The sequence below is a fragment of the Salmo salar genome, chromosome ssa28 (genome assembly GCF_905237065.1).
Source record: "Salmo salar chromosome ssa28, Ssal_v3.1, whole genome shotgun sequence".
Taxonomy (NCBI): domain Eukaryota; kingdom Metazoa; phylum Chordata; class Actinopteri; order Salmoniformes; family Salmonidae; genus Salmo; species Salmo salar.
The window spans coordinates 41092425-41109915 of NC_059469.1; the positions used below are offsets into that span (position 1 = coordinate 41092425).

A 17491-nucleotide genomic window follows, 5' to 3' on the forward strand; every position below is an offset into this window, starting at 1 on the left:
TACAGCAGAGGAAAGTAAAGTACAGCAGAGGAAAGTAAAGTACAGCAGAGGAAAGTAAAGTACAGCAGAGGAAAGTAAAGTACAGCAGAGGAAAGTAAAGTACAGCAGAGTAAAGTAAAGTAAAGCAGAATAAAGTAAAGTAAAGCAGGGGAAAGTAAAGTAAAGTACAGCAGAGGAAAGTAAAGTAAAGTACAGCAGAGGAAAGTAAAGTACAGCAGAGGAAAGTAAAGTACAGCAGAGGAAAGTAAAGTACAGCAGAGGAAAGTAAAGTAAAGCTGAGGAAAGTAAAGTAAAGCAGAGGAAAGTAAAGTACAGTAGAGGAAAGTAAAGTAAAGTACAGCAGAGGAAAGTAAAGTAAAGTACAGCAGAGGAAAGTAAAGTAAAGCAGAGGAAAGTAAAGTAAAGCAGAGGAAAGTAAAGTAAAGCAGAGGTATGTAAAGTAAAGCAGAGGAAAGTAATGTACAGCAGAGCAAAGTAAAGGAAAGTACAGCAGAGGAAAGTTAAGTACAGCAGAGGAAAGTAAAGTACAGCAGAGGAAAGTAAAGTACAGCAGAGGAAAGTAAAGTAAAGCAGAGGAAAGTAAAGTAAAGCAGAGGAAAGTAAAGTAAAGCAGAGGAAAGTAAAGTAAAGCAGAGGAAAGTAAAGTACAGCAGAGGAAAGTAAAGTAAAGCAGAGGAAAGTATAGTACAGCAGAGGAAAGTAAAGTAAAGCAGAGGAAAGTAAAGTACAGCAGAGGAAAGTAAAGTACAGCAGAGGAAAGTAAAGTACAGCAGAGGAAAGTAAAGTACAGCAGAGGAAAGTAAAGTAAAGCAGAGGAAAGTAAAGTACAGCAGAGGAAAGTAAAGTACAGCAGAGGAAAGTAAAGTACAGCAGAGGAAAGTAAAGTACAGCAGAGGAAAGTAAAGTAAAGCAGAATAAAGTCAAGTAAAGCAGAGGAAAGTAAAGTAAAGTACAGCAGAGGAAAGTAAAGTAAAGTACAGCAGAGGAAAGTAAAGTACAGCAGAGGAAAGTAAAGTACAGCAGAGGAAATTAAAGTACAGCAGAGGAAAGTAAAGTAAAGTACAGCAGAGGAAAGTAAAGTAAAGCAGAGGAAAGTAAAGTAAAGCAGAGGAAAGTAAAGTAAAGCAGAGGAAAGTAAAGTACAGCAGAGGAAAGTAAAGTAAAGTACAGCAGAGGAAAGTAAAGTACAGCAGAGGAAAGTAAAGTACAGCAGAGGAAAGTAAAGTACAGCAGAGGAAAGTAAAGTAGCAAGTAAAGTAAAGTACAGCAGAGGAAAGTAAAGTAAAGCAGAGTAAAGTAAAGTAAAGCAGAGGAAATTAAAGTAAAGCAGAGGAAAGTAAAGTACAGCAGAGGAAAGTAAATTAAAGCAGAGGAAAGTAAAGTAAAGTACAGCAGAGGAAAGGAAAGTACAGCAGAGGAAAGGAAAGTACAGCAGAGGAAAGGAAAGTACAGCAGAGGAAAGTAAAGTACAGCAGAGGAAAGTAAAGTAAAGCAGAGGAAAGTAAAGTACAGCACAGCAGAGGAAAGTAAAGCACAGCAGAGGAAAGTAAAGTACAGCAGAGGAACGTAAAGTACAGCAGAGGAAAGTAAAGTACAGCAGAGGAGGGAGAACAGTTACACAGAAACAGGAAGTGAAGTGCATGTTGGAAATGTTCCTTCCTGCATTCAAAGTGAATCAGTTCTAATGATCACAGAACACAGTATTCAGGAATGGATATGAATAATATCACGAGAATAGAATAGCAAACAATAAGAACATGAAATGTAAATCTGTTCCTAGTGTCCAAAGCAGCATAGCTTCTACATATATCACACACCTCTACACATATCATACACCTCTACACATATCATACACCTCTACATATATCATACACCTCTACATATACCATACACCACTACCTCTACAGATATCTTATACATTTACATTTACATTTAAGTCATTTAGCAGACGCTCTTATCCAGAGCGACTTACAAATTGGTGCATTCACCTTATAATATCCAGTGGAACAACCACTTTACAATAGTGCATCTAAATCTTTTAAGGGGGGGGGTTAGAAGGATTACTTTATCCTATCCCAGGTATTCCTTGAAGAGGTGGGGTTTCAGGTGTCTCCGGAAGGTGGTGATTGACTCCGCTGTCCTGGCGTCGTGAGGGAGCTTGTTCCACCATTGGGGTGCCAGAGCAGCGAACAGTTTTGACTGGGCTGAGCGGGAACTGTGCTTCCTCAGAGGTAGGGAGGCGAGCAGGCCAGAGGTGGATGAACGGAGTGCCCTTGTTTGGGTGTAGGGCCTCATCAGAGCCTGAAGGTACGGAGGTGCCGTTCCCCTCACAGCTCCGTAGGCAAGCACCATGGTCTTGTAGCGGATGCGAGCTTCGACTGGAAGCCAGTGGAGAGAGCGGAGGAGCGGGGTGACGTGAGAGAACTTGGGAAGGTTGAACACCAGACGGGCTGCGGCGTTCTGGATGAGTTGTCGGGGTTTAATGACACAGGCAGGGAGCCCAGCCAACAGCGAGTTGCAATAATCCAGACGGGAGATGACAAGTGCCTGGATTAGGACCTGCGCCGCTTCCTGTGTGAGGCAGGGTCGTACTCTGCGAATGTTGTAGAGCATGAACCTACAGGATCGGGTCACCGCCTTGATGTTGGTGGAGAACGACAGGGTGTTGTCCAGGGTCACGCCAAGGCTCTTAGCACTCTGGGAGGAGGACACAAGGGAGTTGTCAACCGTGATGGCGAGATCATGGAACGGGCAGTCCTTCCCCGGGAGGAAGAGCAGCTCCGTCTTGCCGAGGTTCAGCTTGAGGTGGTGATCCGTCATCCACACTGATATGTCTGCCAGACATGCAGAGATGCGATTCGCCACCTGGTTGTCAGAAGGGGGAAAGGAGAAGATGAATTGTGTGTCATCTGCATAGCAATGATATGAGAGACCATGTGAGGATATGACAGAGCCAAGTGACTTGGTGTATAGCGAGAATAGGAGTGGGCCAAGAACAGACCCCTGGGGGACACCAGTGGTGAGAGCACGTGGTGCGGAGACAGATTCTCGCCACGCCACCTGGTAGGAGCGACCTGTCAGGTAGGACGCAATCCAAGCGTGGGCGGCGCCGGAGATGCCCAGCTCGGAGAGGGTGGAGAGGAGGATCTGATAGTTCACGGTATCAAAGGCAGCAGATAGGTCTAGAAGGATGAGAGCAGAGGAGAGAGAGTTAGCTTTAGCAGTGCGGAGAGCCTCCGTGACACAGAGAAGAGCAGTCTCAGTTGAATGCCCAGTCTTGAAACCTGGCTGATTAGGATCAAGAAGGTCATTCTGAGAGAGATAGCAAGAGAGCTGGCCAAGGACGGCGCGTTCAAGAGTTTTGGAGAGAAAGGAAAGAAGGGATACTGGTCTGTAGTTGTTGACATCGGAGGGATCGAGTGTAGGTTTTTTTCAGAAGTGGTGCAACTCTCGCTCTCTTGAAGACGGAAGGGACGTAGCCAGCGGTCAAGGATGAGTTGATGAGCGAGGTGAGGTAGGGGAGAAGGTCTCCGGAAATGGTCTGGAGAAGAGAGGAGGGGATAGGGTCAAGTGGGCAGGTTGTTGGGCGGCCGGCCGTCACAAGACGCGAGATTTCATCTGGAGAGAGAGGGGAGAAAGAGGTCAAAGCACAGGGTAGGGCAGTGTGAGCAGGACCAGCAGTGTCGTTTGACTTAGCAAACGAGGATCGGATGTCGTCAACCTTCTTTTCAAAGTGGTTGACGAAGTCATCCGCAGAGAGGGAGGAGGGGGGGGAGGGGGAGGAGGATTCAGGAGGGAGGAGAAGGTAGCAAAGAGCTTCCTAGGGTTAGAGGCAGATGCTTGGAATTTAGAGTGGTAGAAAGTGGCTTTAGCAGCAGAGACAGAAGAGGAAAATGTAGAGAGGAGGGAGTGAAAGGATGCCAGGTCCGCAGGGAGGCAAGTTTTCCTCCATTTCCGCTCGGCTGCCCGGAGCCCTGTTCTGTGAGCTCGCAGTGAGTCGTCGAGCCACGGAGCAGGAGGGGAGGACCGAGCCGGCCTGGAGGATAGGGGACAGAGGAAATCAAAGGATGCAGAGAGGGAGGAGAGGAGGGTTGAGGAGGCAGAATCAGGAGATTGGTTGGAGAAGGTTTGAGCAGAGGGAAGAGATGATAGGATGGAAGAGGAGAGAGTAGCGGGAGAGAGAGAGCGAAGGTTGGGACGGCGCAATACCATCCGAGTAGGGGCAGAGTGAGAAGTGTTGGATGAGAGCGAGAGGGAAAAGGATACAAGGTAGTGGTCGGAGACTTGGAGGGGAGTTGCAATGAGATTAGTGGAAGAACAGCATCTAGTAAAGATGAGGTCAAGCGTATTGCCTGCCTTGTGAGTAGGGGGGGAAGGTGAGAGGGTGAGGTCGAAAGAGGAGAGGAGTGGAAAGAAGGAGGCAGAGAGGAATGAGTCGAAGGTAGACGTGGGGAGGTTAAAGTCACCCAGAACTGTGAGAGGTGAGCCATCCTCAGGAAAGGAACTTATCAAGGCGTCAAGCTCATTGATGAACTCTCCAAGGGAACCTGGAGGGCGATAAATGATAAGGATGTTAAGCTTGAAAGGGCTGGTCACTGTGACAGCATGGAATTCAAATGAGGAGATAGACAGATGGGTCAGGGGAGAAAGAGAGAATGTCCACTTGGGAGAGATGAGGATTCCAGCGCCACCACCCCGCTGGCTCGATGCTCTAGGGGTATGCGAGAACACGTAGTCAGACGAGGAGAGAGCAGTAGGAGTAGCAGTGTTATCTGTGGTAATCCATGTTTCCGTCAGCGCCAGGAAGTCTAGGGACTGGAGGGTAGCATAGGCTGAGATGAACTCAGCCTTGTTTGCCGCAGACCGGCAGAACCAGAGGCTGCCGGAGACCTGGAACTCCACGTGGGTCGTGCGCGCTGGGACCACCAGGTTAGAGTGGCAGCGGCCACGCGGTGTGGAGCGTTTGTATGGCCTGTGCAGAGGAGAGAGAACAGGGATAGACAGACACATAGTAGACAAGCTACAGAAGAGGCTACGCTAATGCAAAGGAGATTGGAAAGTGGACTACACGTCTCGAATGTTCAGGAAGTTAAGCTTACGTTGCAAAAATCTTATTGACTAAAATGATACAGTACTGCTGGCTGGTGGAGTAGGCTAGCTAGCAGTGGCTGCGTTGTTGACTTTGAACGTGTAGCTGGCTAGGTAACCTCGGTAGTTTCAGTACTACACCTTGTCATGATACAAAGCAACTTTGTAGCTAGCTAGCTAACATAACACTAATCAAGACGTTCCTTGTAGTGTATTTAGTTTCAACAATGCTGCTCGTCGGTAATAGTTGGCTGGGTTAGGAAAAATGGCGTCGCGGGGGACGGAAATAGCTGGCTAGCTAACCTCGATGGCTGGCTAGCTAACAATTATCAAGCTATGACAAAGACAACTAAGTAGCTAGCTAGGTAACACTGCACTAGTCAAATCGTTCCGTTGTAAAGTATTAGTATCTACAGCGCTGCTAGTCGGTAACGGTTGACTAGCTGGCAGTGGGTTAATGATGACTAGGTGTGTTGAGTAAGTCTGGCGCCGCGTCGCGGCTGGCTCACCTCGATAATACTCAAACTCAAACTACACAATTATCTTAGATACAGAGACAGCAAAGACAACTATGTAGCTGGCTAACTAACACCACACTAATCAAGTCGTTACGATGTAATAGTTTCTGCAGTGCTGCTAGTCGGTAGAAGTTGGCTAGCTAGCAGTGATGACTAGCTAGCTAGCAGCTAGCAGTGTTGACTACGTTAGGAGGACGAAGATAGCTAGCCTCGATAATTACTCAGTTACTCTAAACTACACAATTATCTTTGATACAAAGACGGCTATGTAGCTAGCTAAGAAGAATTGCTCAGATCAAACAAATCAAGCCGTTGTAATGTAGTGAAGTGTAATATTACCTGTGGAGCGAAGCGTGGTGCGGCTGCTCGCTCCAAACCGGAAGCCATCAAAGAGGTGGTATATACCTCATCAACCTGTTTCTAATGTCCAAAGCAGCAGAGCTGGTTTTAAAAGGCTGAATTGGTTTGTTCTCAACCACTACTCCTTCCTCCTCTGAGTAAAGTCTGTATAGTGAGCTCTCTATAAGGAGTGTATAAAACATTAAGAAAACCTGCTCTTTCCATGACAGACTGACCAGGTGAATCCAGGTGAAAGCTATGATCCCTTATTGATGTCACTTGTTAAATCCACTTCAATCCGTGTAGATGAAGGGGAGGAGTCAGGTTAAAGAATCATTATTAAGCCTTTTGATAATTGACACATGGATTGTGTATGCGCCATTCAGAGGGTGAATGGGCAAGACAAAAGATTTAAGTGCCTTTGAACGGTATATGGTAGTAGGTGCCAGGCTCACCGGTTTGTGTCAAGAACTGCAAAGCTGCTGGATTTTTCACACTAAACAGTTTCCCGTGTGTATCAAGAATGGTCCACTACCCAAAAGACATCCAGCCAACTTGGCACAATTGTGACCGACCGCCTTGATTCGGTCTTACGTAGCAAAATTAGAAATGGTGTTTTTTACATAAAAGATAAAAGGATAAAGCAGAGACACAGAGCTTCAAATGGTATATCACACACTGCATTTAAGGAACAATGGGAAATTAATTATGCTTTGAAAGGTGATAAACTTGTAAACCTCACTTTTGAGAAAATGGCCTTTGAATGTTTTGGTACCTACTGGAGAGCTCTCGTTTGTCTCCACCCATTCAACATCATTTACACCCTCTTAAGCCTTAGCCCCACCCATTCAGCATCGTTCACACCATCTTAAGCCCCACCCATCTCATTAAGGGTTGATCCGAGCGTTCTGCCTTAACAACAGCATTCAAGCACCCAAACTAACTGGCTAACATTGGTTAGCTTGCTAGCTAATTCCAAACCATAATGAGAGAACACCCCACTCTGACCATTTTACTCTCCCTAGCAGAGCTGGTTAGGCTGTTTTCATGTTATTCAGAGTTTTTTTTAATGTTTACTGACACCGGCCATGTTGAGCGTTTGTAAATGTGTCAGTTATTCTGCACACTCAGATAAGATCATACACGCAATGTTAGCTAGGGAGCCAGCCAGCTAACGTCAGCTAGCTAGCTGACAGTACACTTTAGCTTGAAATTAAACCACTTTGTCAAAATTAGAAACGGATAATATCTGAAAATGTAGCTAGCTAACGCTAGACTATCTTACCCGTATACATCATCATACATCATGGACGCGTCTCCCTGTCACGGACGCCATGCCATGGTTGCCCTTTAGTTTGAAGATGTAATCCAGAGACAGGTGTTTTCTCCATCTCTTTAACTATCATACTCTAATTCCTCTGATTTCAGAACTCGTTCCTCCAGAAAGTGGAGAGCAACACTTATGCAGTTCTACTATGTGATATATATATTTTTTAAAGCAGCGTTAGACAGGATTACGTACACATACTAACCAGCTCAAATAGACAGAAGCGTGCTATATGGCAGACCAATCCGAACTCATGTCTCGGCATGTCCAGCCCACTCATTATCTCAGCCAATCATGGCTAGCGAGAAGGTTGCTGACTTTTTCTGTAGCTAAACCAACAAGGCTTGTAGTATAACAATTGTATTTGTATTTACAGATGGTGTTCACGTTTGTAATTAAGGCACATGAAAGCTCACATGTTCCAGAAGGCATTTCTGCCAAAAAATGAATTTTGATAAAAAATAAAGTTTACATTCAAATGGCTCTCCTGTGAAGTAGTGACATGTGACATGCTCCTAGTTTCCTGAAACGAGTCACATATGTGGGAAGCATTTGGAGTCAACATGGACCAGCATTCCTCTAGAATGCTTTCAAACACCTTGTAGAGTCCACGCCATGGCAAAATTGAGTCTGTTCTGAGGTTAAAAAGAGATGCAACTCAATATTAGGAAGGTGTTATATACTGGTGTGTCATTTAACCCTCCCGCTCTTCTTTTCTTCATCCCTCTCTAGGTAGTGATGAGTCAGAGGTTGGGAGGAAGTCTCAGAAGGAAAGTCAGTGAGACAGAGACTCAGCTCCTGGCTCTACATGAAGCCAAGCTAGCCGCCATCTCAGGTACCTGGCTATACAGATATCATACACCTCTACATATATCATACACCTCTACAGATATCACACACCACTACATATATCATACACCTCTACATATAAAATACACCTCTACATATATCATACACCTCTACATATATCATACACCACTACCTCTACACATATCATACACCTCTACCTCTACAGATATCATACACCTCTACATATATCATACACCTCTACCTCTACATATATCATACACCTCTACCTCTACACATATCATACACCTCTACATATATCATACACCTCTACCTCTACATATATCATACACCTCTACATATATCTCTACATATATCATACACCTCTACATATATCATACACCTCTAACTGTACATATATCATACACCTCTACCTCTACACATATCATACACCTCTACATATATCATACACCTCTACATATATCATACACCTCTACCTCTACACATATCATACACCTCTACATATATCATACACCTCTACCTCTACACATATCATACATCTCTACATATATCATACACCTCTACATATATCATACACCTCTACATATATCATACACCTCTACCTCTACATATATCATATACCTCTACATATATTATACACCTCTACAGATATCATACACCTCTACCTCTACAGATATCATACACCTCTACAGATATCATACACCTCTACAGATATCATACACCTCTACATATATCATACACCTCTACCTCTACACATATCATACACCTCTACATATATCATACACCTCTACATATATCATACACCTCTACCTCTACATATATCATACACCTCTACCTCTACACATATCATACATCTCTACATATATCATACACCTCTACATATATCATACACCTCTACCTCTACATATATCATACACCTCTACATATATTATACACCTCTACAGATATCATACACCTCTACCTCTACAGATATCATACACCTCTACAGATATCATACACCTCTACAGATATCATACACCTCTACATATATCATACACCTCTATCTCTACATATGTCATACACCTCTACCTCTACAGATATCATACACCTCTACAGATATCATATACCTCTACCTCTACAGATATCATACACCTCTACCTCTACATATATCATACACCACTACCTCTACACATATCATACACCTCTATCTCTACATATATCAACACACCTCTACCTCTACATATGTCATACACCTCTACATATATCATACACCTCTACATATATCATACACCTCTACCTCTACATATATCATACACCTCTACATATATTATACACCTCTACAGATATCATACACCTCTACATATATCATATACCTCTACATATATCATACACCTCTACAGATATCATACACCTCTACAGATATCATACACCTCTACAGATATCATACACCTCTACATATATCATACACCTCTACAGATATCATACACCTCTACCTCTACAGATATCATACACCTCTACAGATACCATACACCTCTACATATATCATACACCTCTATATATATTATACACCTCTACAGATATCATACACCTCTACCTCCACAGATATCATACACCTCTACAGATATCATACACCTCTACATATATCATATACCTCTACATATATCATACACCTCTACAGATATCATACACCTCTACAGATATCATACACCTCTACAGATATCATACACCTCTACATATATCATACACCTCTACAGATATCATACACCTCTACCTCTACAGATATCATACACCTCTACAGATATCATACACCTCTACAGATATCATACACCTCTACAGATATCATACACCTCTACCTCTACATATATCATACACCTCTACCTCTACACATATCATACACCTCTACATATATCATACACCACTACCTCTACACATATCATACACCTCTATCTCTACATATATCAACACACCTCTACATATATCATACACCTCTACCTCTACATATATCATACACCTCTACATATATCATACATCTCTACATATATCATACACCTCTACATATATCATACACCTCTACATATATCATACACCTCTAGCTCTACATATATCATACACCTCTACATATATCACACACCTCTACATATATCACACACCTCTACATATATCACACACCTCTACAGATATCATATACCTCTACAGATATCATACACCTCTACAGATATCATACACCTCTACATATATCATACACCTCTACATATATCATACACCTCTACCTCTACATATATCATACACCTCTACATATATTATACACCTCTACAGATATCATACACCTCTACAGATATCATACACCTCTACATATATCATATACCTCTACAGATATCATACACCTCTACAGATATCATACACCTCTACAGATATCATACACCTCTACATATATCATACACCTCTACAGATATCATACACCTCTACCTCTACAGATATCATACACCTCTACAGATATCATACACCTCTACATATATCATACACCTCTATATATATTATACACCTCTACAGATATCATACACCTCTACCTCCACAGATATCATACACCTCTACAGATATCATACACCTCTACATATATCATATACCTCTACATATATCATACACCTCTACAGATATCATACACCTCTACAGATATCATACACCTCTACAGATATCATACACCTCTACATATATCATACACCTCTACAGATATCATACACCTCTACCTCTACAGATATCATACACCTCTACAGATATCATACACCTCTACAGATATCATACACCTCTACAGATATCATACACCTCTACCTCTACATATATCATACACCTCTACCTCTACACATATCATACACCTCTACATATATCATACACCACTACCTCTACACATATCATACACCTCTATCTCTACATATATCAACACACCTCTACATATATCATACACCTCTACCTCTACATATATCATACACCTCTACATATATCATACATCTCTACATATATCATACACCTCTACATATATCATACACCTCTACATATATCATACACCTCTACCTCTACATATATCATACACCTCTACATATATCACACACCTCTACATATATCACACACCTCTACATATATCACACACCTCTACAGATATCATATACCTCTACAGATATCATATACCTCTACCTCTACAGATATCATACACCTCTACAGATATCATACACCTCTACAGATATCATATACCTCTACCTCTACATATATCATACACCTCTACATATATCATACACCTCTACCTCTACATATATCATACACCTCTACATATATCATACACCTCTACATCTACATATATCATACACCTCTATCTCTACATATATCATACACCTCTACATATATCATATACCTCTACCTCTACATATATCATACACCTCTACCTCTACATATATCATACACCTCTACAGATATCATACACCTCTATCTCTACAGATATCATACACCTCTACCTCTACATATATCATACACCTCTACATATATCATATACCTCTACCTCAACATATATCATATACCTCTACCTCAACATATATCATACACCTCTACCTCAACATATATCATACACCTCTACATATATCATACACCTCTACCTCTACATATATCATACACCTCTACATATATCATACACCTCTACCTCTACATATATCATACACATCTACCTCTACACATATCATACACCTCTACATATATCATACACCTCTACCTCTACGGATATCATACACCTCTACATATATCATACACCACTACCTCTACACATATCATACACCTCTATCTCTACATATATCAACACACCTCTACCTCTACATATATCATACACCTCTACATATATCATACATCTCTACATATATCATACACCTCTACATATATTATACACCTCTACAGATATCATACACCTCTACCTCTACAGATATCATACACCTCTACAGATATCATACACCTCTACATATATCATATACCTCTACATATATCATACACCTCTACAGATATCATACACCTCTACAGATATCATACACCTCTACAGATATCATACACCTCTACATATATCATACACCTCTACAGATATCATACACCTCTACCTCTACAGATATCATACACCTCTACAGATATCATACACCTCTACATATATCATACACCTCTACATATATTATACACCTCTACAGATATCATACACCTCTACCTCTACAGATATCATACACCTCTACAGATATCATACACCTCTACATATATCATATACCTCTACATATATCATACACCTCTACAGATATCATACACCTCTACAGATATCATACACCTCTACAGATATCATACACCTCTACATATATCATACACCTCTACAGATATCATACACCTCTACAGATATCATACACCTCTACAGATATCATACACCTCTACAGATATCATACACCTCTACCTCTACATATATCATACACCTCTACATATATCATACACCACTACCTCTACACATATCATACACCTCTATCTCTACATATATCAACACACCTCTACATATATCATACACCTCTACCTCTACATATATCATACACCTCTACATATATCATACATCTCTACATATATCATACACCTCTACATATATCATACACCTCTACATATATCATACACCTCTACCTCTACATATATCATACACCTCTACATATATCACACACCTCTACATATATCACACACCTCTACATATATCACACACCTCTACAGATATCATATACCTCTACAGATATCATATACCTCTACCTCTACAGATATCATACACCTCTACATATATCATACACCTCTACAGATATCATACACCTCTACATATATCATACACCTCTACATATATCATACACCTCTACATATATCATACACCTCTACATCTACATATATCATACACCTCTATCTCTACATATATCATACACCTCTACATATATCATATACCTCTACCTCTACATATATCATACACCTCTACCTCTACATATATCATACACCTCTACAGATATCATACACCTCTATCTCTACATATGTCATACACCTCTACCTCTACAGATATCATACACCTCTACATATATCATACACCTCTACATCTACATATATCATACACCTCTACATATATCATATACCTCTACATATATCATACACCTCTACATATATCATACACCTCTACCTCTACATATATCATACACCTCTACATATATCATACACCTCTACATCTACATATATCATACACCTCTACATATATCATATACCTCTACATATATCATACACCTCTACATATATCATACACCTCTACCTCTACATATATCATACACCTCTACATATATCATACACCTCTACATATATCATACACCTCTACATATATATCATACACCTCTACCTCTACATATATCATACACCTCTACAGATATCATACACCTCTACCTCTACATATATCACACACCTCTACCTCTACATATTTCATACTCCTCTACCTCTACATATACCATACACCTCTACCTCTACATATATCATACACCTCTACAGATATCATACACCTCTACGTATATCATACACCTCCACCTCTACATATATCATACACCTCTACAGATATCATACACCTCTACATATAGCATACACCTCTACAGATATCATACACCTCTAACTCTACATATATCATATTCTTATACAGATATCTATATATACAGTTCCAGTCAAACATTTGGACACACCTCCTCATTCCAGGATTTTTACTATTTTCTACATTGTATAATATTAGTGAAGACATCAAAACTATGAAATAACACATATGGAATCATTTAGTAACCAAAAAAGTAATGTTAAACACTATTATTGCACACAGTCCATGCAACTTATTATTTAACTTTTTAAGCAAATGTTTTCTCCTGAACTTATTTAGTCTTGGCATAACAAAAGGGTTGAATACTTATTGATACTAAAGCTTTTCATTTTTTATTCATTTGTTAAAATGTGTAAAAACATATTTACAGTTTGACCTCATGGGATATTGTGTATGGATGTGGGTACACAGACCATCTGCAGCCCCTCATGATGAGTTCAGATTGTTGTGGCCCCCACCCCTTCAGAGTTTCCCATCCCTGGTATACAGCATCATACACTACCATCCCCTCTAACAGATACACTCACTTCCTTACCGTACACTACCATCCCCTCTAACAGATACACTCACTTCCTTACCGTACACTACCATCCCCTCTAACAGATACACTCACTTCCTTACCGTACACTACCATCCCCTCTAACAGATACACTCACTTCCTTACCGTACACTACCATCCCCTCTAACAGATACACTCACTTCCTTACCGTACACTACCATCCCCTCTAACAGATACACTCACTTCCTTATCTACATCACATCCACACGGGACTCAAGACAGCAATGAGCTTCCTCCACTTCTTCCTGTCCTTGGTAACACAGATACACCACCATCATCAACCCCACCAATCCATTATTTGCCCCATCTGCCTTACATTGACGTTGCCTATTAACCTCTCTGGGCCAGTGGGACGTTTGCGTCCCACCCTATTCAAGAGCCAATGGAATCGCATGGCGTGAAATACAAGTACCTAAAAAATGCTATAACTTCAATATCTCAAACATATGACTATTTTACACCATTTTAAAGACAAGACTCCGTTAATCTAACCACGTTGTCCGATTTCAAAAAGGCTTTACAGCGAAAGCAAAACATTTGATCATGTCAGGAGAGTACCCTGCCAAAAATAATCACACAGCCATTTTCAAAGCAAGCATATATGTCACAAAAACCCAAACCACAGATAAATGCAGCACTAACCTTTGATGATCTTCATCAGATGACACTCCTAGGACATTATGTTATACAATACATGCATGTTTTGTTCAATCAAGTTCATATTTATATCAAAAACCAGCTTTTTACATTAGCATGTGATGTTCAGAACTAGCATACCTACCGAAAACTTCCGGTGAATTTACTAAATTACTCATGATAAACGTTGACAAAATACATAACAATTATTTTAAGAATTATAGATACAGAACTCCTTTATGCAAACGCTGTGTCAGATTTTAAAATAGCTTTTTGGCGAAAGCACATTTCTGCAATATTCTGAGTACATAGCTCAGCCATCACGGCTAGCTAATTTGACACCCACCAAGTTTGGGACAACCTAAACTCAGAATTACTATTAGAAAAATTGGATTACCTTTGCTGTTCTTCGTCAGAATGCACTCCCAGGACTTCTACTTCAACAACAAATGTTGTTTTGGTTCCAAATAATCCATAGTTATATCCAAATACCTCCGTTTTGTTCGTGCGTTCAGGTCACTATCCGAAGGGTAATGCGCGAGCGCATTTCGTGACAAAAAAATATATATATATTCCATTACCGTACTTAGAAGCATGTCAAACGCTGTTTAAAATCAATTTGTATGCTATTTTTCTCGTAAAATAGCGATAATATTCCAACCGGACAACATTGTATTCATTCAAAGAGAGAAAGAAAAAAATGGCGAAGTCTCGTGAACGTGCATCTCCAGACTCACTGTCCCCAGGCAGGCCACTCACAAACTCTGCTGCTGTACTCTGCCCAGAGACAGGAGAGCTCTCATTCCACTTTCTGGCGCCTTCCTAGAGCCAATGGAAGCCTTAGAAAATGTCACGTTACAGCAGAGATGCTGTATTTTTGACATAGATGCCCTAGAAGGAGAACAAATTGTCAGACAGGGCACTTCCTGTATAGAATCTTCTCAGGTTTTTGCCTGCCATATGGGTTCTGTTATACTCACAGACACCATTCAAACAGTTTTAGAAACTTTAGAGTGTTTTCTATCCAAATCTACTAATGATATGCATATTCTCATTTCTGGGCAAGAGTAGTAACCAGTTTAAATCGGGTACGTTTTTTATCCGGCCGTGAAAATACTGCCCCCTAGCCCCAACAGGTTATTAAGGACTTGATGAGCCATTAGCTAATGTGGCTAATGTGGCTAATGCTGACAATACAGCTGCTGTATCGTGTTGTGTTGTGTCGTGTTCTGTTGTGTTGTAGTGTGTTGTGTTGTGTTGCGGTGTGTTGTGTTGTTGTGTTGTAGTGTGTTGTGTTGTAGTGTGTTGTGTTGTTGTGTTGTGTTGTTGTAGTGTGTTGTGTTGTAGTGTGTTGTGTTGTGTTGCGGTGTGTTGTGTTGTTGTAGTGTGTTGTGTTGTAGTGTGTTGTGTTGTAGTGTGTTGTGTCGTGTTCTGTTGTGTTGTTGTGTTGTGTTGCGGTGTGTTGTGTTGTTGTGTTGTTGTTGTGTTGTAGTGTGTTGTGTTGTAGTGTGTCGTGTTCTGTTGTGTCGTGTCGTGTTGTAGTGCGTTGTTGTGTTGTAGTGTGTTGCGGTGTATTGTGTTGTTGTAGTGTGTTGTGTTGTTGTGTTGTGTTGTTGTAGTGTGTTGTAGTGCGTTGTGTTGTAGTGTGTTGTGTTGTAGTTTGTAGTGTATTGTGTTGTTGTGTTGTTGTGTTGGGGTGCGTTACATGTCAGGATGTAAAGAAGATGCAATTTGCAGCTAGTGACTTCAGCATTATCCTGAGCTGAAGGCAGAGATGAGAGCTGTGTTTATATGTTGCAGGTAATGCCTTCAGCAGTGCTAAGGAGCTGAAGGTAGAGATGAGAGCTGTGTTGTTATGTTGCAGGTAATGACTTCAGCATTATGCTGAGCTGAAGGCAGAGATGAGAGCTGTGTTGTTATGTTGCAGGTAATGCCTTCAGCAGTGCTAAGGAGTTGAAGGTAGAGATGAGAGCTGTGTTGTTATGTTGCAGGTAATGCCTTCAGCAGTGCTAAGGAGCTGAAGGCAGAGATGAGAGCTGTGTTGTTATGTTGCAGGTAATGCCTTCAGCAGTGCTAAGGAGCTGAAGGCAGAGATGAGAGCTGTGTTGTTATGTTGCAGGTAATGCCTTCAGCAGTGCTAAGGAGCTGAAGGTAGAGATGAGAGCTGTGTTGTTATGTTGCAGGTAATGCCTTCAGCAGTGCTAAGGAGCTGAAGGTAGAGATGAGAGCTGTGTTGTTATGTTGCAGGTAATGCCTTCAGCAGTGCTAAGGAGCTGAAGGCAGAGATGAGAGCTGTGTTGTTATGTTGCAGGTAATGCCTTCAGCAGTGCTAAGGAGCTGAAGGCAGAGATGAGAGCTGTCTACGGAGAAAGAGACAGGCTGGAGCTGCTAGTGAAGAGACTCCACAGGCTGAGCTTCGGAAACAGCCAGGATCTGGCCAAGATGAAAACACAACAACAACAGCTGAAACTGGAGCTGGAGGCCAGACAGGCCCAACATGGTGAGTAGATGAGGCCAGACAGGCCCAGCATGGTGAGTAGATGAGGCCAGACAGGCCCAGCATGGTGAGTAGATGAGGCCAGACA

General features: G+C 41.4%; 1 protein-coding gene across 5 annotated transcripts in view; it reads left to right on the top strand.

Moving 5' to 3' along the window:
* disc1 (DISC1 scaffold protein) overlaps positions 1-17491 on the top strand; it is a 136863-nt gene that overhangs the window by 67386 nt on the left and 51986 nt on the right. For all 5 annotated transcript variants that reach the window (XR_006762632.1, XR_006762633.1, XM_045710456.1 and 2 more), the window contains 2 exons: positions 8005-8107; positions 17218-17406. Coding sequence is in view for 3 of the 5 variants with exons in the window: in XM_045710456.1 (XP_045566412.1) it covers positions 8005-8107; positions 17218-17406 (292 nt within the window). In the remaining 2 variants the exon portion in view is untranslated. The remainder of the gene's footprint in view (positions 1-8004; positions 8108-17217; positions 17407-17491) is intronic.